The sequence below is a fragment of the Carettochelys insculpta genome, chromosome 29 (assembly GCF_033958435.1).
Source record: "Carettochelys insculpta isolate YL-2023 chromosome 29, ASM3395843v1, whole genome shotgun sequence".
Lineage (NCBI taxonomy): Eukaryota > Metazoa > Chordata > Testudines > Carettochelyidae > Carettochelys > Carettochelys insculpta.
Window position 1 is genome coordinate 7959528 of NC_134165.1, and position 21277 is coordinate 7980804.

General features: G+C 49.4%; 1 protein-coding gene across 4 annotated transcripts in view; it reads right to left on the reverse strand.

The window, feature by feature from the left end:
• Window positions 1-19380, reverse strand: part of MCOLN1 (mucolipin TRP cation channel 1) — a 31073-nt gene extending 11693 nt beyond the window's left edge. For 3 of the 4 annotated variants that reach the window (XR_012642777.1, XM_074979569.1, XM_074979571.1), the window contains exons 1-8: window positions 19279-19380; window positions 15338-15555; window positions 6101-6268; window positions 5661-5820; window positions 4812-4923; window positions 1905-2001; window positions 1015-1114; window positions 310-416 (exon numbers count right to left, since the gene is read on the reverse strand). Coding sequence is in view for 3 of the 4 variants with exons in the window: in XM_074979569.1 (XP_074835670.1) it covers window positions 310-416; window positions 1015-1114; window positions 1905-2001; window positions 4812-4923; window positions 5661-5820; window positions 6101-6268; window positions 15338-15555; window positions 19279-19303 (987 nt within the window). In the remaining variant the exon portion in view is untranslated. Of the gene's footprint in view, window positions 1-309; window positions 417-1014; window positions 1115-1904; window positions 2002-4811; window positions 4924-5660; window positions 5821-6100; window positions 6269-15337; window positions 15556-19097; window positions 19222-19278 lie in introns of those variants that run through there. The other variant, XM_074979570.1, reaches the window with a different exon arrangement.
• Between the last annotated feature and the right edge of the window lie 1897 nt (window positions 19381-21277).

The following is a 21277-nucleotide window of genomic DNA, read 5'->3' on the forward strand; positions in this document are numbered from 1 at the left end:
GCACCAGCCTCCAATAGCTCCTTCTTGGACTGACTGCATCTCCAAGGAGCAACTCCACCCCCAGAGATACCCACAACCCTCAGGTTTATGGAGCGGTTGTGTGCCTCACGACACTCCTCCCCTCCTGCCAGTGAGGGCCCTTCAAAGGGGTTTGCTGCAGCAAGCACAGACTTACACCCAGGTGGAGGCCCATCCTTCCTGTGTGGCTGCAAGTGTGCAAGGGGCTGTGCTGTCAGACCCCAATGTTTGCATTCAGTTGAACTCAAAGGTTTAATGCTTATTAGAGCAGCAGGCCAGGCTGGTACTCACGTGCTGCAGCATCAGGCCCCGGATGATAGAGCGGGCACACAGGATGAAGGACAGCACACAAACGAGGATCACAGCCACATCAAAGAACACACGGAAAGTGTTGTCTCCTGGAAGAGCAGTCGATCCCCTCAGCAAGGTAATGCCAGGGTGGCCAAATGGAATCCAGAGTGCAGTGTGGGGAAAGCCCCAGGGCAGAGAACCAGCTAAGGAGACAGACTCCTTCACAAGAGCTGAGCACCCCCAGGTGTGAGAACAGAGCCAATGGTGCCCAGAGCCCACATACAGCAGCAGCCTAGAGCACCCTGCAGAAGGCAGCCACCTCCAGCCTGCTACATAGCAGCGGTGACAGCCGGTGCCCATCCTGAAGCCAGGTTTTTATTTTCATTGGGCCAAGAAACAGTGCATCTCCTCCAATCACAGGAGTGGCACTGGTCTTCCAGGGACCTCTGCCCACAGTCAGCTCACCCAGAGACCACCCCAAAGCTGCTGAACCAATCCCCCACCCACCCAAATCATCCCCTGGCAGAGATCTAGCCAAGGAAGACTCAGCTCAGAGGTGCAGTTGGAAGTACGGGGAAATGTGTAGAATGGACAAGCCTTAATGGCGTACAGCAGTTCTAGTACAGCCCCACAAACAGCTCATTCCAGCAGGGCCTAAAGCGGGGGAGAGTGCCCCGCATTCTGTCTGCCTGGCCCAACCGCTACCTCGACCATAGATGCTGGGGTCTTTGCACTCTTTAATGTCGGCTTTGTTGTCCAGGCTGATCTTCACACGACCGCTGTGAGCCTTGTTGTCAAACGTGATCTGGGGAAGGAAGAAGACGACTGCTACTTCTCAGCAGGGAAGGGCCAGGACCCCCTCTGGCTGGATAGTCCTCACCAGCCCCTCCTCAGGATTCACCCCTTTAGTGCCACTCTGCAGAGCAGGACTGGACGTGCCATCAGCACTCACCCTGTGAAAGAGAACTTGCTCAGCTTGCACCCGTGCAGAGAGAGTGCACCTGGCAGCCCCACAGGGCTCAGTGAGCCTGCTGCCTGGGCTCCTCTGGGAAGAGCTCATGGCTTGGACTCATGAGCCAATGGGAGTCCAGACCCTGAACTTATTCTGCAGGGTTCAGAGGACAGAGGCAGCAGACTTTGCCTGTGCTGGAGTCTGCAGATGGCACTCCAGAGTAAGGAGAATTTTAACAGTTGCTTTCCAGCTGACACACAGGCGCACTGGAGCCGCACTTTGGCCAGAAACCTTGGCCTGCTCCCAGGTCCCTCTGATGTTGTGGCTGCTCACCACCCAGGGACACAGCCCAAGGAGCTACCTGCTATCTGCCTGCACAGTGCTGCAGCTTCGCATGCCACCCTAGGGCATCAAGCTAGAAAGAATTCAGCCTCAACTCTCCTTTTTTTCCCCTGACAGCAAGAGCAACCAGCCTTGGGGTGGTCTCCCAGGAAGCAGGCAGTGCAGTTTAGCAGGGCTTGTTTGTCGCACATACTTCCCATAGGCAGCTGCAGCCCTGGAGCAGGGAGTGCTAGTCATCTATTCCTCTGATACAGTGAGGCCTTGGGCCGCTCTGGCTCAGAGTTGGGCCATGGTTACTCACAGTGATGGTGAAAGTGTAGCAGTCTGGGATCTCATTGTTAATGATCGTCTGGATGTTGATGGCCTTCAGTTTGAACTGGATGGTGACGTTTATGAGCCTGCAGAAGACAGTGATCATACTAACAGGACAACCTCTGACTGTTACATTCCATTCCATTGCTCAAGGGGGAGCTGGGCTTCACAGCAGCAAACTCCACACTGTACAGTCCCTTTCAGCCTAGAGCTACACCTACAAAGTGGGTGTTGGCTCATTCTACAAATGGGGAACAGATGCAGTGACTTAGCTGAAATCACTGATGCAGTTTCAGAGCCAGAAACAGAACCCTGAATTCTGACTCTCTGCTCCATCCCAACTAGTAAATAACACCATCTCAGGTTCCCTGCAGGGTAGCTCTTGCAGCTATTTTGAGTGTCAACTTGAGTGCTGCACTTGACACACTTCCCTGCTGCACCTCAGATGTATCCTTAAAGGTAAGGCCATAAACGCAGCTGGTGGGATCTCTGAACCTTCCGTTCCCCCACCAGTACTGCCTCCTGCTTGCTAGTGCATGGGAAGCATCCCCACCCTGGTTCAACTCAACAGGGAGCCCTCACCTCGAGTCTCGCCCTGCTAGAACTAGAACATACTTCTTTCAGCCTGAGATGGTGATATCTTCCCCTGACCTGTGCTCTCTCAATTTACACAGTGGTCAACATACATCTTCAACAGCACAGAGCTCCTAGGTTCCTATCATGCCATACTCCAGAATTTGCCCAGTGAGCAGCTGTGCTGACTCAACTGCTGAGTCCCCAGATTTAGCAGTATGTTGCGTAAACCCTAGGGAAGTGGGATTTCTTGTCAGTGACACAGCAATACATTACTGTGCTAGCACAGGCTGGAGAAGATCTCAGTGCCCAGCCAAGAAGGGGAAAGGACAAGAAGAACTCAAGGCACATGAAGAAGAAGAACAAGAACAGCTGGTTCAACATTTTGGAGCCCTGCCCCACATGTTCAGCGGCTCCTAAGATATTGCTCTTGCAAGAATCCTTTTGAGGATACTGAGCTGTTCTGCTCAACTAAGCCTCTGCTTCATCAGCCAGCCTGCCCACCTGGGTCTCCCAATCTGTCTCCTGCCCCTCACCAACTCTGCCCTGCCAGCCAGCATATCAGCACATCTGTCTTCCCACCAGCACCCAGTGCCAACAGCCAGCCCACCCACCTGCGTCCTACCCTCCCAACTCAGCCCTGCCAACCAGCCTGTGTAGAGCCCATGCCACAGGGTCTAGCCACTTTCAGCTCCTCTCTCCCCAAAACCAGGTCGCCCCACTGAGAAATACGAAGACTGTCCTTGTAGTTTCACACTGAAGCCTGGGGTGGGGGGTGACAAGGGTAATGCTTGCTTCTTACACTCAGTAATCATTCAGCATGCACTATGGTCTAGTGGATAGAGCACCAGTCTGGGACTCTCCCACTGGCCTGTTGGAGTGTGGCAGAGTCACTTCTCTCCCACACCTCTTCCCCTTCTCCTTTGTCTATCTTGTCTGCGCAGATTAGGGGCTGTGCTAACTAAGCATCTGCACAGCAACCACTCTGTGATGGCTCTTGAGCAGTGCTGCAGTGGGGGCCGGGGCCAGGGCCAGCTCAGCTGAGCCCACAGGAGCAAGTGACACTTGTATGTATTTGGGGAACTGAGCTGTATGCTGTGAAGCTCAGGTGGTGACTCAGCCACTCTGGCCGAGGAAGTTAATTCATCTGTCTGACAGGTGGACTAGGCCCTGAGGTCCCCTGCTGGTGGCCTTGTGGTCCAGCCACACCCCTCTCAGGAAAGGGCAGTAGAGAGGTTCTCCAGAACAGCTGGGTGGGATGCAGCTGATCAGGGGCAGCAGGGCAACATAAGAAGGCCAAAGCAAAAACATTTCCTTTCTAGATGTGGGGGAGTCGATGGTGCTCTGGGCTGGCTGCTGGGACTCCACAGGAACAAGGCCCTGAACTGAAGTGAAGAATAGGCTGCAGCCATGGGGAAGTAGCTCAGAGAATAATAGTAGTAAGCAGTTATTTAAAGGACATTGCAGACAGCTGTTATCTACAGGGTCCCTGAGCTGAACCCCACAGTGGAGGCAGGTCTGGGTCCCACTGGGGGAAGGGGCCTGCATTTAAGGGCACACAGGCCCCTGTTGGACTTCTGCCCCACAAGGAATTTGCATTATTTCACATACCAACTGTGAGGATTTCAGCCAGAGGGCTGAGTCACTGAAGAGCCACCACAGCAGGCATGTGCAGCCACATGCACTCAGCCAGGTGGTGCCTGTGAGAGACGAGGGCGCCCCATCACACTGTCCAACAATCTTTTTCAGGAATAAGAGCTGTTTCCACTACAAAGGCCCAAGATGTGAAATCAGAGCAGGAAACTTTGAAGAGCTGAAGCCATACATGATACAAGCTGCCCCCAGTGTCATGCTGCCAGCATCAAAACCAGCCACTGCCTCAGTTTCACCCTCTTTGTCTCCCGAATAGTTCCCAACAACCAGTCTAGCCCCCTTCCCCTCCTCAGCAATGTGTGCGCCCTGTTGGTACAGGGCAATGTACACGGATACACTTCCAACCAGCCTAGGCCCCCATAGCAAGTGCAAAGCCAAATACTTTTCAACCCCTGCCCAGTCCTAGCCAAACTGCTTCTCAAGACACCTTCCAAGAGCCCTTCCACTCCCCTTCTTTGGCTTGTTCCTGCCCAGCAATAACCACCAGATCATCTCTTTTGATATATTACAGGCCACCAGCATCAGGAAGGCCGGGAACTTCCATGAGTCGACCTGTCACAGCCATCTCCCCTTTTCAGCAGTTAGTCATGCACGGCCCTTGGTAAGAAAAGTGACCCCAGCTCACTCTCAATCTCTCCACTGCTCGTGCCTGGAGAGATAAGGCACTTACTTGTGAAATTTGAGCGTGAAGTTCCGGTAGCTGTGGTGAGGCTGAAAGGAGAGCGACTCCACAGGCTGCAGGGGCCATGGCATCTGCTCCATGGGGTCCACGCCCAAGCAGTCTGCAGAGTAAGCGGAGGCTATCCTCAGAGAAGCAGCCCAGCCAGCATTCACACACAGGTCCTGCTGTTTCCTTTCCCATCTTCCAGAAAGGAGGAAGACCCACCCCACAAACACAATGGCTTCATTTGCTACAGCAAAAACTAGCCCTGACCCCAGGATGGAGCAGAGAATGAGGACTGAATTCTGTTTTTCAAACAAAAGGCAGAAGCTGGTCAAAGCCAAACCACTCCTCACATGTTTACAGAGCACATAACATTGCATCTCTCGCACTACCGAGGGACAATCATCACAGCTGGGTGCAAAGGATGGAGCCTCCCAGAAATCTTAACCATGTCCCTGAGGCCAGGGCAAGGCTCCCAGGAACTCACATGCCATTGGAGAGTCCCGTCCCCCGCACCTTGGGTCTAACCTGAGCAAAGCCTGGGGGTGTACTCTCCTTCCCAGGCACCACTTGGGACTTGCTCTATCCCCAAAGTGTGGGGAGCCCCCATGAGCGGTGCAGAACAAGAGCCAGGGTAGAGAAAGGCACAGACAGCAGCCCACACGTCACAAGGCATTGCCCCCACGCCCTGCTAAACCTCAGCTCCGCCAGCCAATGCCAGTTGCCAATACTTACCAGGCCAGGGTGAGGGGGCAGTAACCGGCATCAGCCCACGGGGCCCAGAATAGAGGTCCATCAGGGAACCTGACTGCACTACTGGGACCGAAGGAACCAAGCAGCCTGGGGCTTGCTTACCTGTGATGATCTTGGGGTCAATGTTGAAAGTGTCATTGGCAGGGTCAATCTGTCCTTTGCGGTAGTACTGTTGGCACAGCATGAGGGCCGACTGGTTCGCACCACACTCCCCACGCACGTAGGCATAGCGTCCAATAGTCTCGTTAGGGATGGCCAAGTACTGGGGAAGAAGACTACTTTACCATCTGGCCCTAGAGCCCCAGGTCAGCAGCGCTCCGAGACATGGAAAGACCTCTTGCCCAGCCCTGCACCACTGTGCCCCTCCCAAATGGTTCCTGCCCCGCAAATCCACAGCTACTTGCTTTGTACTCGTGGATAGCCCATGTCATGTTTGCAGATTGTAACCAGAAGCAAATTTGGTATCCACACAGGGCTCTACTGGTGACTTCCTCCCCAATCACCTAGGACTATCAAGGACCCCAGCATGCTCCCCCTCTCACCTTCTCCACAGCATAGAACATGTGATCGTAGAGGTCCCTCTGTGTATAGACAGCATATGTGTCCTCTGACCCATCCACATAGTCCTTCAGGAACAGGTGTTTGAAAGCAATGGTGTTCTCCTCCTTGAACGTCACCACCATCTGATTGCTGAGGCCAAAGAGGATGAGCTGCAAAATGGGAGAGGATAAAACCAGCTTAGAACAGTGGCCCTGGCAACAGCTTACCGATGGAGTCTGTTATTCTGCAGTAACACAGACTTCAGTCACTCCCACAACCTCTATCACACAGCAGCAGCATTCTGAATATCAATCTGCTCTCAGTCAATCTGACCCAGAAGCTGAGCGCTAGTGATTCTAGAATTACTTTCTTGACTAGAAAATTAAGAGCTCGAGAAGAGAAGCAATCATAGAATCATAGAACACTAGGACCAGAAGGGGCCTCAAGAGGCCATCGAGTCCAGTCCCCTGCCCCGGCGGCAGGACCGACCACTATCTACACCATCCCTGATAGACATCTATCTAATCTGTTCTTAAATATCTCCAGCGAGGGAGATTCCACAACCTCCCTTGGCAACTTATTCCAGTACTTGACCACCCTGACAGTTAGGAACTTTTTCCTAAAGTCCAACCTAAACTTCCCTTGCTGCAGTTTAAGTCCATTGCCTCTTGTTCTCTCCTCAGAGGCCAAGAAGAACAAGTTTTCTCCCTCCTCCTTATGACACCCTTTAAGATATCTGAAAACCGCTATCGTGTCCCCCCTCAATCTTCTTTTTTCCAAGCTAAACAAGCCCAATTCTTTCAGCCTTTCTTCATAAGTCATGTTCTCTAGACCTTTTATCATTCTAGTTGCTCTTCTCTGGACCTTCTCTAATTTCTCCACAATTTTCTTGAATTGGGGTGCCCAGAACTGGACACAATATTCCAGCTGAGGCCTAACCAGCGCAGAGTAGAGCGGTAGAATGATTTCTCGTGTCTTGTTCACAACACACCTGCTAATGCCTCCCAGAATCATGTTTGCTTTTTTTGCAACAGCATCACACTGTTGACTCATATTTAACTTGTGATCTACTAGAACCCCTAGATCCCTTTCTGTTGTACTCCTTCCTAGACAGTCTTTTCCCATTCTGTATGTGTGAAACAGATTATTCCTTCCTAAGTGCAGCACCTTACATTTATCTTTATTAAACTTCATCCTGTTTACTTCAGACCATTTCTCCAATTTATCTAGATCATTCTGAATTTCGACCCTATCCTCCAAGGTAGCTGCAACTCCTCCCAGCTTGGTATCATCTGCAAACTTAATAAGCGTACTTTCTATGCCAATATCCAAATCATTAATGAAGATATTGAACAGAACTGGTCCCAAAACAGACCCCTGCGGAACCCCACTTGTTATGCTTTTCCAGCAGGATTGAGCACCATTAACAACTACTCTCTGGGTACGATTAGCCAGACAGTTATGCACCCACCTTATTGCAGCCCCATTTAAGTTGGACTTGCCTAGTTTGTCGATAAGAATATTATGCGAGACCGTATCAAATGCTTTACTAAAGTCTAGGTATGCCACATCCACTGCTTCTCCCTTATCTACAAGTCTCATTATCGTGTCAAAAAAAGCTGTCAGGTTGGTTTGACATGATTTGTTTTTTTTACAAAACCATGCTGGCTGTTCCCTATCACTTTACTACCTTCCAAGTGCTTGCAGATGACTTCCTTAACTACCTGCTCCATTACCTTTCCTGGCACAGAAGTTAAGCTGACTGGCCTGTAATTTCCTGGGTTGTTCTTATTCCCCTTTTTGTAGATGGGCACTATATTTGCCCTCTTCCAGTCTTCTGGAGTCTCTCCTGTCTCCCATGACTTTCCAAAAATGAGAGCTAACGGCTCAGCTACCTCTTCTATCAGCTCCTTGAGGATTCTAGGATGCATTTCATCAGGCCCTGGTGCCTTGCAGACATCTAATTTTTCCAAATGGTTTTTAACTTGTTCTTTTTTTATTTCAAAAACTAACTCTACCCCTCTTCCACCAGCATTCATTATGTCAGGCATTCCTTCAGACTTCTCTGTGAAGACCGAAACAAAGAAGTCATTAAGCATCTCTGCCATTTCCAAGTTCCCCGTTACTGTTTCTCCCTCCTCACTGAGCAATGGCCCTACCCTGTCCTTGGTCTTCCTCTTGTTTCTAATATATTTGTAAAAGGCCTTCTTGTTACCCTTTATGCCTGTAGCTAGTTGGAGCTCATTTTGTGCCTTAGCCTTTCTAATTTTACTCCTGCATTCCTGTGTTATTTGCCTATGTTCATTCTTTGTAATTTGTCCTAGTTTCCATTTTTTATAGGATTCCTTTTTTAGTTTGAGATCATGCAGGATCTCCTTGTTAAGCCAAGGCGGTCTTTGCCCATATTTACTATCTTTCCTACATAGGGGAATAGCTTGTTTTTGGGCCCTTAATAACGTCTCTTGGAAAAACTGCCAACTCTCCTCAGTTGTTTTTCCCCTCAGTTTTTCCTCCCATGGGATCTTACCTACCAGCTCTCTGAGTTTACCAAAATCTGCCTTCCTGAAATCCATCATCTCTATTTTGCTATTTTCCCTCCTACCAGTCCTTAGAATTGGCTGACAATGACTGACAATCTCATCTGGCAGCAGCAGAATGCTCTGTGAGCTTCCACTGAGTTCCACAGAGGACATGCAGTCTGTGACAGCAGTAATAAGTAGCGTTATATCCAGCTCTTTGGGTCTTGCAGAGATAGCGCATGGGGATGGCTCCAATAAGCTTCCTTGTCATATTTTTAGAAATAAAGATGGAAATCTCTCTCTCTCCTCAAAGATAGCTCCTTCATGCTATGCTTCCTGCTTTAATACAGCTGTCTTCCATCAATAAGTAGGAACTGGGTAATCTCTGGAGTAAGGAGAAATATAGACATTTACCATTATTAAATATCAAAGATGTCATATTTCCCCATGCATGTTGAATAGTAAGAGAGGAAGCCATGCTCATCTATACACTATCAAAACAAAAAGTAGTCAAGTAGCACTTTAAAGACTAGCAAATTAGTTTATTAGGTGAGCTTTCGTGGGACAGACCCACTTCTTCAGACCATAGCCAGACCAGACCAGACTCAACTCATTATTTAAGGCACAGAGAACCAAAAACAGTAAGCAGGGAGGACAAATCAGAAGAAGATAATCAAGGTGAGCAAATCAGAGAGGGGAGGGGTGAGTGGGGGGGAAGGTTGAGAATTAGACTGAGCCAAGTATGCAGACGAGCCCCTATAGTGACTCAGAAAGTTCCCATCACGATTTAAACCATGTATTAATGTGCCGAATTTGAATATAAAAGCCAGCTCGGCTGTTTCCCTTTCCAGAACGGTGCGATAATTCTTCTTCAGTAACACACGTACCTTTAGGTCATTGACAGAATGCCCCATTCCATTAAAATGTTGACTAACTGGTTTGTGGATCTGGAGTGTTTTGATGTCTGTTTTGTGCCCATTGACCCTTTGTCTAAGGGAGTTAGTCTGTCCAATGTACAAAGCATCTGGGCATTGTTGGCACATGATGGCATATATGATGTTAGTAGAGGAGCATGAGAAAGTGCCCGTGATTCTGCGAGTAACCTGGTTAGGTCCAGTGATGGTATTTCCAGAGAAGATATGTGGACAAAGCTGGCAGTGGGCTTTGTTGCACATGTGACTAGATCCATTGTTTACAGTCAAGCTCTTAGGTACAATCGCATTTGCTCTGATCCAACTGACAGAGACCAAAAACTACAAGAACTTTACCAAATATTCATAAACCTGAATTACCCACCAGGAGAAGTAAAAAAACAAATCAACAGGGCCAGACAAATACCCAGAGACCAGCTACTCCAAGATCGGCCCAAAAAAAGCCAAGAACAGAACACCACTGGTCATCACCTACAGCCCCCAACTCAGACCACTGCAACGAATTATTAAAGACCTACAACCTATCCTTAATCAGGATGCCACACTCCAGGCAGCCCTGGGTGACATGCTTGTTCTCTCCTACAGACAACCTCCCAACCTTATGAGGATCCTCACTAACAGCCACAGTCTATACCCCAGGAATACCAGTCCTGGAGTCTTTCCCTGCAACAAAGCCCACTGCCAGCTTTGTCCACATATCTTCTCTGGAAATACCATCACTGGACCTAACCAGGTTACTCGCAGAATCACGGGCACTTTCTCATGCTCCTCTACTAACATCATATATGCCATCATGTGCCAACAATGCCCAGATGCTTTGTACATTGGACAGACTAACTCCCTTAGACAAAGGGTCAATGGGCACAAAACAGACATCAAAACACTCCAGATCCACAAACCAGTTAGTCAACATTTTAATGGAATGGGGCATTCTGTCAATGACCTAAAGGTACGTGTGTTACTGAAGAAGAATTATCGCACCGTTCTGGAAAGGGAAACAGCCGAGCTGGCTTTTATATTCAAATTCGGCACATTAACACATGGTTTAAATAGTGATGGGAACTTTGAGTCACTATAGGGGCTCGTCTGCATACTTGGCTCAGTCTAATTCTCAACCTTCCCCCCCACCACCTCCACTCTCTGATTTGCTCACCTTGATTATCTTCTTCTGATTTGTCCTCCTTGCTTACTGTTTTTGGTTCTCTGTGCCTTAAATATTGAGTCTGTTCTGGTCTGGCTATGGTCTGAAGTAGTGGGTCTGTCCCACGAAAGCTCACCTAATAAACTAATTTGCTTGTCTCTAAAGTGCTACTTGACTGCTTTTTGTTTTGATATTTCCCCATGTGTAGCTAGAGCTACTCAAACTGAAACATGGACGGCTAGGCTCAATCACAACTAAGATGCCTCTCATCAAGCAAGAGACGCTACAGAAGAGGGGAAAGAATCCTGCAGCAGCAGCAGAGGCAATATCCATCCCTACGTGGGGCTCACATGAGTCTCTGGTAGCTGTAGATTGGCTACAGATCTGAAGCAGGAGGTTCCATACTCCTTCCACAACATTACTATCAGTTACAAGTCTGCATATTATTGTTAGCTATATAAGCAGCCAATCACTTTTCAAATATTGGCTTCAACAACTCAAGACAGAGCTACGGCACAGAGCTCCACAGTCTGATCTCACACTGAGAAGTGGGATATTCAAAGCAGAAAAGAAGGTGTTTTCAATCGTTTTAGATTTATGCCCCCCATCTATATTAATAACCTCTGTTTCAGTCTCCCTGAATCAGAGAACTTTCCAGGCACTTGATCATTCTCAGTACCCTTCTCTGAATCTCCTCTAGTTTTTCCAGTGTCCTATGAAGTTTTCACCCCTGCACAGTGTCCATATGAAGCTGCACCATTGATTAGATGAATACATTAGCATATTTGCTGATTATTCACTGTCCTACTCTTTATGCAACCGTTCATTTGGTTTTTAGACTACATCTGCACTTTGAGGACTCTTCTCTGCATTGTCTAACTGCGGGTAACTAATTTATACCCACCAGGTGAAGGAGTTCAGAGTTTTCCTTCAACGTGCTTTGCACTTAATCACCCTGCTGTTGTCTACTCATTCTGGCTAGTTAAGTGTCTCTGAACCTCATCAACAACAAAGAGGAAGTCCACAGAGACACACAGAAAAGTTATTGGTGCTTAAATATATTTGTATAAAAGCAATGGAACTTTCTTCTGCAATGCTCAGACTGACTAGAAAGAGGAAGACGTGTGCTCTTTTGGGCAAAAACTCCTCTCGAGTCACAGCTGATTAATGTGAACAAAAAACAGAATGGAGAATTTGCAGACAGCTCAGAAGATCATCTTCAGATACGTCCCGTGCCTTGCAGTTTTCCACAACACATCATCAGAACATAACAGCCACACTGGGTCAGACCAAAGGTCCATCCAGCCTGGGACCTTGTCTTCCAACAAAGGCCAATGCCAGACGCCCCAAAGGAATGAACAAAACAGAACATCCTGATATACTGTGGTCTCTCACTGCATCTCCCAGGCTCTCTACACTGGGGTGCATTTCCTTTACAATCTAGTAATGTCTTGGATCTCATTCGACTCAGACTAGGCCTGGCAACACGGTCAATCGACTGCCTATTGTTTGACCACAGTAAACTACTGTCAAATATCACGGCAAGAACAGGCAGCAGCCTACCCTTCTAGTGCATCAAGGAGCTATTCTTCCATGTTTTAGAACTTCATTTCTTTGTTATTTGCACCTTTTCCTGAGCTAAAATCTCAAGTAGACTTTTTTGTATTTAAGCATAAGTATCTAATGCTGAGACCATAAAATCTTACTTTTTTAAGTGTCCCTAAAAGTTAGTGATTTAGAATATTTTACCAATGCCTGATAGAGAAACTGACCGTTTACTTTTTGACTGCTCAAATCAGGCAGCTACTCAGTGAGGAATGGCATTCCTCTTGAAAGGGCATTTACTCTAGCTATCATTTCCATTTAATTGTGTGTTCACTGTTTGCTCACTAAAATTTCATCAATGGCTATAAGGGATAGTGATTTTTTAAAGAGTGCTCAAGTACCAAATGGGGTTTCTGTACGCAGCAGATGTGGGGGAAGGAGTCAGCCAGATCTGATGACTTCAGAGAACACAAGTTTGTTTTTTATATAATGCTTGAATAGGAAACTATGGCAACGTCTATGCTACAGAGCCCATGCTGCCATAGCTATCCTGGCTCAACCTTTAGCATAAAGGCAGCACACATCCTCAAAAGTCTCTCTCCCAGTAAAGGATCAGCAACTTGCCAAACATTAGCTACTTAAGAGAAGCTTCATTCTGTGTTATCTGTATACTGGGGATACTGTGGGCATTGATCTGTGGCTGGGGGAAGTGCTTTTTCCACAACCTGACTGCTCCCAGTACGCCAACACAAATTTTAAGTCCAGACCAAGTCTAGAATAATTGGTCCTCCCTCTTGCACCTTCAGGAACAGTCACTCTCACCCAATGACAGTGGCATCCTTATCCAGCTGTAGAATCCCAGCCCTCCTTTTACATCCTCCTTGGTGTCACTGTCCAGGGAAAGCCACCAGCTCAGTTTATTCAAACTGCCTGCTAGATGCTGAAAGCAGAGAACTTTCCAATCCATCTAAGCGAGCAGGACAGCAACAAGCAGGAAAGAGAAGCCTTCAGAGAGCTGATTGTAAGAGGCTGAAGAGTAGGAAAGGACAGTACTCAATGTATGGAGTGTATTGGGACACCAGCCAGCATGGGGGCAGCAAAAAGAGGGGTAGATCTGAGGAAGTGAGATGACAAAGGGAGATAGTAGAAGGCAAGGACATCTTTGGGTGAGTCTGTCGGGGTAGGATGCGGGTTTGCAGGGCCCAGGGCAGAACTGACAAATCAATCAATTCCAGGACCAGGGAAATGCAATTCACACTGGCCCCAGGGCCCCTCAAAGTGGCTCTAGAGGGGGAGTCTAGATGGGACACAAAGATGTAAGATGACAACTAGGCAGGATGGGAGGAAACAACCTTGAATCAAATGGGATTATTTTGGGGACTGGAAGCAGAAGACAGCAAGTTTTACCAACCCCTCAAAGATCTAGACTCCAGCACCTTACTACTAGGAGAAGACCTGCTTAAGAGGGAGGCCTTCCTAGACATGAGGGTTCTCACCTGGAAGTTGCTTGGTCAGCAGTAGTTATTCCCCTTGTACCAACTGTTTTTCTCCCTGCTCTTAAGTGCTTTGGATATTCTCCTTGACAGTCACACATTAAATACAGAGGAATGGTCTCAATGAACAAATGATGCAGAACTCACTGGGTGAAGATTTTCTGGCTTATGCGTCAGATGAGATCATCACCATGAGCAATTCACGTAGTTCAGCCTCAGCAAGGGCTACTGATGTGCAAGCTTGGGAAGGGCTTGGAACAGCAGCTTGAGAAGCAATTCCAACATTGAGATGATTCCCAAATAGCTAATGGAAGTTTTTAATTACATTTCTGTCTGCACCCAGGAGTTACCCAGCAAACCTGGGGATAGGAAAGTATTTGTTTATCTAGAACCTGAGGTACTTTCAAGCCTACTGAATTGCACAACTCTATTGTGCAACTATGTGGAGTCGCAGTTTCAGCCTCATTCAACTCCAGTTCCTAATATAAACTTAAAGTAGAAAGGGGAAAGAGTTAAATCCCCCACCAATACAATGCTGAGGCTGCACATTCGAAACACAAGGCAGGAAATGCACACACTGAGGTTACAATAGCAGCACATATGCCCTAATCTCACGTAACATTATAACAGCCATACTGTTTCAGACCAAATGTTCATCTAGCCCAGTGTCCTGTCTTACAACGATGGCCAATGGCAGGTGCTTCAGAGAGAACAAACAGAACAAGTAATCATCAAGTCTTCCATCCCTTGTTGCCCATTCCCAGTTTCTGGAAAACAAGGTTAGGAACACAATCCCTGCCTATCTTGGCCAATCGCCATCAATGGACCTTAAGTTCCATGAACTTATCTAGTGGTTTTTTTTTTTCAAACCCTATTACAGTCTTGGACTTTGAAACATCTTCTGGCAAGGAGTTCCAGAGGTCAGCATGAGTTATGTGAAGAAACACTTCTGTTTCTCTTAAACCTTCTATTAATTTCATTGGTGACGAGTATTCCCTCTAATTTTTCCCATGCCTGAAAGGATGGAATTTTCTTTTGTGCACCGAAGTGGAGGTGATGTGCAACACAGATGATATACGTCATCACCTACATACTGGTGAACATAAAATTCAGGTTGCAGGAGAGGGACCCAGGGGTTCTGAGTGTGGGAGGGGCCTCAAGACTGGGGCAGAGGGCTGGGGTGCAGCAGTGGGAGGGCTCTGGATGGGGGGGTAAAGGCTCTAGAATGGGGCTGGGGCTGAGGGGCTCAAGGCTGGAAGAGAGGCTGAAGATGCAAGGGCTCTGAGGCAGGGCTGGGTACGAAGGGTTTAGGATGCAATGGAGGGCTCCAGGTTTGAGGAGCTCATGGCTGGGGGTTGGACTGTAGGAGAGGGTACAGCTTCTGGGCTGGGGCCAGAGGTGAGAGCTTTGGGGTTCAGGAGGGTTCTCAGGGATGGGAGGCCCAAGGAGGGGAAATGTGTACCCCAAGCTGCTCACTGCACAGCTGGAGACGGGAGTTACCCTAACTGATGGAACCAGAGTGACATAGGCTGCAGGTGACCACGGTCCAAGAAGAGTACAGTGCTTTGCTGAGCACATCCTCATATCTGTGCCCCCAGCCTCCACACACCTGAATGGTGACAATGATGATCTTGATGATCTGCAGCACCAACTTGAAGGGTTTGCGGCCCTTGGCACGGAACTTGTCACATGGGCTCATGAAGAAGTACTTGAGGCGCCTGCGTAAGTCTTCCTCCTCAGGCAGGAGGGAGGCAGAGCCCACACCAGGCCCAGCCCCCATATCCTGTGATCCATAGCTATTCACAGGGGTCAGCAGCCTCTGTGTCTCTGCAGGGTGGGGAAGGAGAGTAGGCAGAGGTAGAAGAGACAAGAACATAAATATAAATCACCATGGCCCTTAACTTGATGACATACTTTCTGCACCAAACTCTAGGAGAGATTTCAGATCCTAGCCACATTTAGCCCCCTTGCTCTCTTTGCCCACCTGCCTCCCATCCCACAACCCAGTCCCTTCAGCACAATGGTTTGTCTTGTTGGCCTAACTTAATTCCAGTTTCTAAACAAAGATCTGAATAGCAGGTGGTTGGAGGAGGGCATGATACCTATCCTTCCATGGGCTCAAATGTGGGGTGCAGCCTAAACCCCCAGGCTCAATAATCCTTATGAACTGAACACCTCACCGTCTGCACAGCCAACAACAACAACAAAACACTTCTTCCCCCATGACCCTGACAGGAGCAATATGGATCCAGCCATTTTGGCTCCTCAGATGATTCAGAGAAGACTGGACTTGAGGGCTTCTTACCTGGCACTGGCCTCAGCAATGACCTAGATACCAGCTCACCATGGGCTGGCCAGATGATTTAATCTCTTCACAGGGTTTGGAGGAAGCAACAAGATCATCATTTAAACACCATCCTGTTTTTAAAGTGCTACATGACTATTGTTTTGTTTTGTTTGAATAGGGACTAACATGACTACCTCTCTGTTACTATCCTGAAAGTTATTAGGTGCTCTTCAGAGGTAACGACAACACTAACCCTGCCCTAACGAGCCTACAGCCTAGCTTTAGGCTGGAGTGTAACAAACAAGGAGGGAGGGATTAGCATTACAAGAAGAAGATCTTATACTTAAGCATTCTAACATTATAATAAATCAGCTTCAATAGGGCAATGTTAGTAGGTACAGAGAAGTTAGAATAATTTTTATAGGGGGCTTTTGAGAATCACTGAACCAAACTATTAATCATCTACATAATCGAAGAGACTTCCAAGTCTGGGGGTGCAGCAGCACTTCCAACACCAGTGGTTTCAGCACCTATATATAGGTGACAGGAAAAACAGGGCCTGGATGAGGAAGGAGCTGAACACATGTAAATGGTTACAGTGGAGTCTCCTATTCCACATTCATTGCCTTCATTCAGCAGGAAGAGAAGGAACAATTCTGCTCACTACAAGTCATCTAGAGTTGACTCAGGAGCAAAGATGGAACAGCATGGACAAACATGGTCAGCATAAAGAATGCAAACACTGACAACTCCAACACAGGAGAGTTCCCCAGCTTGCAAACATTTCCTCACCCAAGGACCTGGCCACACTAAGGCTCTGGAGAAACATGGAGGTTGTGGGAGCTAAACATCTCCTTTTATCATGCTGACCCAGAATTTTACACTCCAATCTCCAAAAGGCATGTCAGGTCTTTGGCCTCAAAGGGGCTTCAGGGGTTCCTTCAACTCTACCCTTGTATCAACAGCAAAATTACCAGCCAGCAGAGCTAGACACAATGACTGAACAATTGTCTCAGATCAGGAAAATACATTTCTGGGAGCTACCTCTCTATTAGTGAGGTCCAGACTTTACTGACTGCAGATGCTGCCTGCATTTCATTTAGAATCACAGTTGAACTTTGATCTCCAAGGTAGTCAAGCCACCAAGGTTGTAACCCAAACAGAAAGTTTTGCAAGGAGAGAATTTGCTGGCTGTTTGGCACAGTCTTTTGGGCGATTGCCAGGCCACATGGCATTTCACAAGATACCAAGATGAAGAGTTCCCTCAATTCATTCCACTTCAGGAAATCACTGCTGCCCTAAAACCTACAGGTAAGAGACCCTGTAGGATCAGACCACTGTTACCAGGTGTGTGTGTTCTGTTCTGTGACAGAGTCCCTTTGTCAAAGGAGCTTATTATATCAGTCCCAGCAGGGAAAACAGGTGTAACCGCAGTTAATACAGCACGTATGATACATGGGGATAAGAGCCTGTGCACATGGAACCTTGACCCTAGCATCCACTTAAATTCTGCCAGGCCTTGCCCCACAGCAGCAGTGAGCAGGAAGTGCTTTCAGAGGCATGAGGGGCGTACAGGAATGGGGAGAGACTCTGGTCATCCATTTCAGCACCCCTTTCAGCCTTCTAGTAAAATATCCAATCCGTCAACTTGTGAAGAAAGTTTCCCACATGTCCAAGGAAGCCATGCTGGCAGGCAGCTCCTGCACCACTACAGCTCTCAACTTCCCCAGCAATCACAGCAAGATTAATAAGCTGTAGAGAAGGACTAGCTCTGCTATTCAAAATTGTGGGGCAGCAGAGAAATTTGCTTAGCTGCTGCTTGAGGAAAAGTTCTGGAACCACAAGCACTGGTGCACACACAATTCAAAGGGTCCACCACCACCAAAAAAAAACTAAAGACAAAAGCCATTAGGTTGAGGAAGTGGTAGGGTAAATGATACCCCCCCCACATCTCCTCCTCCACCGGAATCAAGAAAATGAGGAGCAGCTCCCTAGCCAGCAGGAATCTGAGGGCTGAAGAAGAGATAAAGGAGGGGTTCTCAACTTCATTGCACCAAGGCCCCTCCTGACAACAATTACTAAACCAGGGGTCAGCAACCTTTCTGAGGCAGTGTGCAGAAATTTGACCTTTTGTCCTCTATGTACACTCTGAGTGCCAGTGATACTTTTTAAACGCAGCTCTACTTACAACAGCTTCATTAATAAAGAAAGATGCAGAACTTTACTGTTTAGTGGTGGTTGGTAGCATTAGTAGTCTTTTGTTAGTCCACAAGTAGAATGGCTTTGAGCAAGCTCGACTGCGCGTGGAAGGAGGGGCAGAGCTGAGCTCCTGTCTCACATGCCCATGAGAATCAGGTCATGTGCCACTCTTGGCACATGTGCCAGGGGTTGCTGACCCCAGTATTAAACAACTGTAGGAGGAGGAGGAGCAGAAGCCAGAGCGAGCCAAGCCCTGCCACCCTAAGGCATTGGGAGGCCAAAGCCAAAGGGTAGCCTGTAATCCTGGCCTCAACAAGTCTAAGGCTATGTCTACATTATGCAGCTCTTAGACACAGTTCTGCAGCAAAGTCAGCACACCTGCACGCTGTCTGCTGGCACTTTTGTCAACAAAATGTTTTCAGCACGCAGGAGCGCACCCGGTGAGAAAGCAGCATTTACACTGGCTGCAGAAAAACTTTTGTCATTGGGGGATCAGGGAAAGGGGACAGATTTCAGCACCTGCGAACGAGGAAAGTTTTGTTGAGCCATTGCAAATGTTGACAAAGTTTAAACCAACCTAGGCAACCACTTTAAAACAAGGTCACAAACTGCTCTTGGGTCTTGAGCACCATCAGATCCAGACTAAAAGCCACAGGCGAAACACGAGCCCACCCAGGAAGCTGGGAAAGTTGCGGGGAAACATTACAGATCCCCTGTGAAAACCAGCCCCGCCCCGCCGATGCTCCTCCGCAGGGGAGGGGGCAAAGGTAAGGCGGCGCTCACCGCTCAGGGCCACTGACAACAGAGACGGCCGCGCGAGAGGGAGCAAACCAGGGCGACCCGCCGGCACGACAGGGGAGGAGGGCAGAGGAGCGAGGCCCACCCCGGCAGCTGCGAGACGCGCTTGTGCCGGGCGCTGGGACGGCCAGAGGAGGCGGGACGGCCAAAGCCCCCGGCGCGCGGGGCAGGAGCCACGAGGGGACTGAGGGAGGCGCCCGCCGAGCAGAGCCGAGGGACGGGGCCGCCGGCAGCGGGCAGCAGAACTGGGCCCCGGGCGGCCTCACCTGCGGGCGAGCGAGGCGCTGCCATGGTGGGAGCGGCGACCCGCTCCGCCGTGTCCAGCCGGAAGTGACGCAGAGTCGCGCCACGCCCCCAGCACGCGACGGCTCCGCCCGTCACGTGACTCTCCTGGCCCTGCCCGCGCTCGGACAGCGGCGGCTGGTCCCAGACTGCAGCGCCCGGCTGGATCCAGTCGCTGCCCGCATGTGCCTCCGGCCCCGGGTCCGCCTGCGAGCCAGGGGTCACAGTAATGCTGATCGCTTCCGTGGGCGGTGCTACGGCTGCCCTGAGGGAGCTCAGGTTGGGCGGGGGTGGTGTGGGGGAGCTCGGGCAGGGGGTTGGGGGTGTGGGAGGGAAGCCCTGGGCTGGGCGTGCAGCAGCTCTGCCGGGGCTGGCAGCCACACTGCTAGGCCACCTGGGATGCTAGGCATCCTCAGCACCCTCCTGTATGGCAGCGAGACTTGGACCCTGTGTGCCCGCCAGGAAAAGAGGCTGAACGTCTTCCACTTGCGCTGCCTCAGGCGCATCCTTGGAATATCGTGGAAGGACAGAGTGACCAACACCGCTGTCCTGGAGCAAGCTGGAATCCCAACCATGCACACCCCCCTCAGGCAGCGTCGACTCCGCTGGCTTGGCCACGTCCACAGGATGAACGATGGAAGGATTCCAAAAGACATCCTGTATGGTGAGCTAGCCTCTGGCAAAAGACCTCCCGGACACCCCCAGTTGTGCTACAAAGATGTCTGCAAGAGAGACCTCAGAGAGGTCGACATCGAGCTGGACAACTGGGAAGAACTAGCAGACGACCGCAGCAGATGGAGGCAGGGGTTACACAAGGGCCTTCAGAAGGGCGAGATGAGGATCAGACAGCTAGCAGAGGAGAAGCGAGAGCACAGAAAGCACACTAAGGACTTGCCAGACACCCACCACACCTGCAAGAGATGCAGCAAGGACTGTCACTCTCGTGTGGGTCTTCATAGTCGTAGTAGACGCTGTAAATGAAGTCCTCAATGGAAACTTTAAAGGGCGTGATCCATAGTCTATGCAGACTGAAGGATGCCTACTACTACTAGGCCACCCAAGCACTGGAGCTGGAGCATGGATGTGCTGTGGCTGTGCCACCCAGGGTTGTGGGCGCTTGCTTGGTGGCTGGGGCCTCAGCCTGGGGCTGGGGCTTGGGTTCATGGGGGCTGGTTTGGGCTCCTGTGAGGGAAGGAGGCAGAGGAGGAGAGATTGAACACCCATGCCCAGCACTGATACAGGAACCTTACTGGTATACAGTGGCTACCAGCAGCATCCAGAGCCTTTTACCCAGCCAGCCACACCCTTACTGGTGCACTGGCTGGCTTTAACTTTTGCCACTGAACCTATAGCTGCTATAGTCCCCTGTGACCCTGAGGGCCATGGACACTTGCTCCTGCCCCACTGTGTCACTGATCTCACAGGCAGTAGACCCCAGCCCGTACCTCAAGCCCTACATCTTCATGCCCTTGCCCCACTCCCACAAGAGTACTAGTGACAGGCAGTTCTGCATGGGACCCCCAGGCCTCTCTATTTCCTTGGCCACATGGATCAAGTGTTTTTGTCTGGTGCCTAGTCCAAAAATAGGGGACAAGCTCACTTCTGGTGCCTCCTAAGGGATTGGTTGGGTTCAGATCAGCTGGGAGAAGCATGCAGTAGTGACGGAATCGGTGACTTTGAGCTCCTAGAGTGACGATTGACATCCGTAGACCTGCCTTGGAATCACACACACTGACTTTAAAGTTGTGTGTGACGGTAAAGAGACCCATTTGAAACCCTTCCCCACACAACACAAAGCCATCATGATTCAGTCACTGTTTCCCTCCCACTCTTCCTTTTTTTTGGCTGGCTGCAAGTCCATTGAGCAGCTTGATGGAAGTCCCTGAGTCCTCTGTCTGGGTCAGCAGCTCAAGCCAAAGTCCCACCCAGAGCAGGGGGAGCTTCACTTGGAGAGTCAGGGCTGGTGGCTTAGCCCCTACTGCT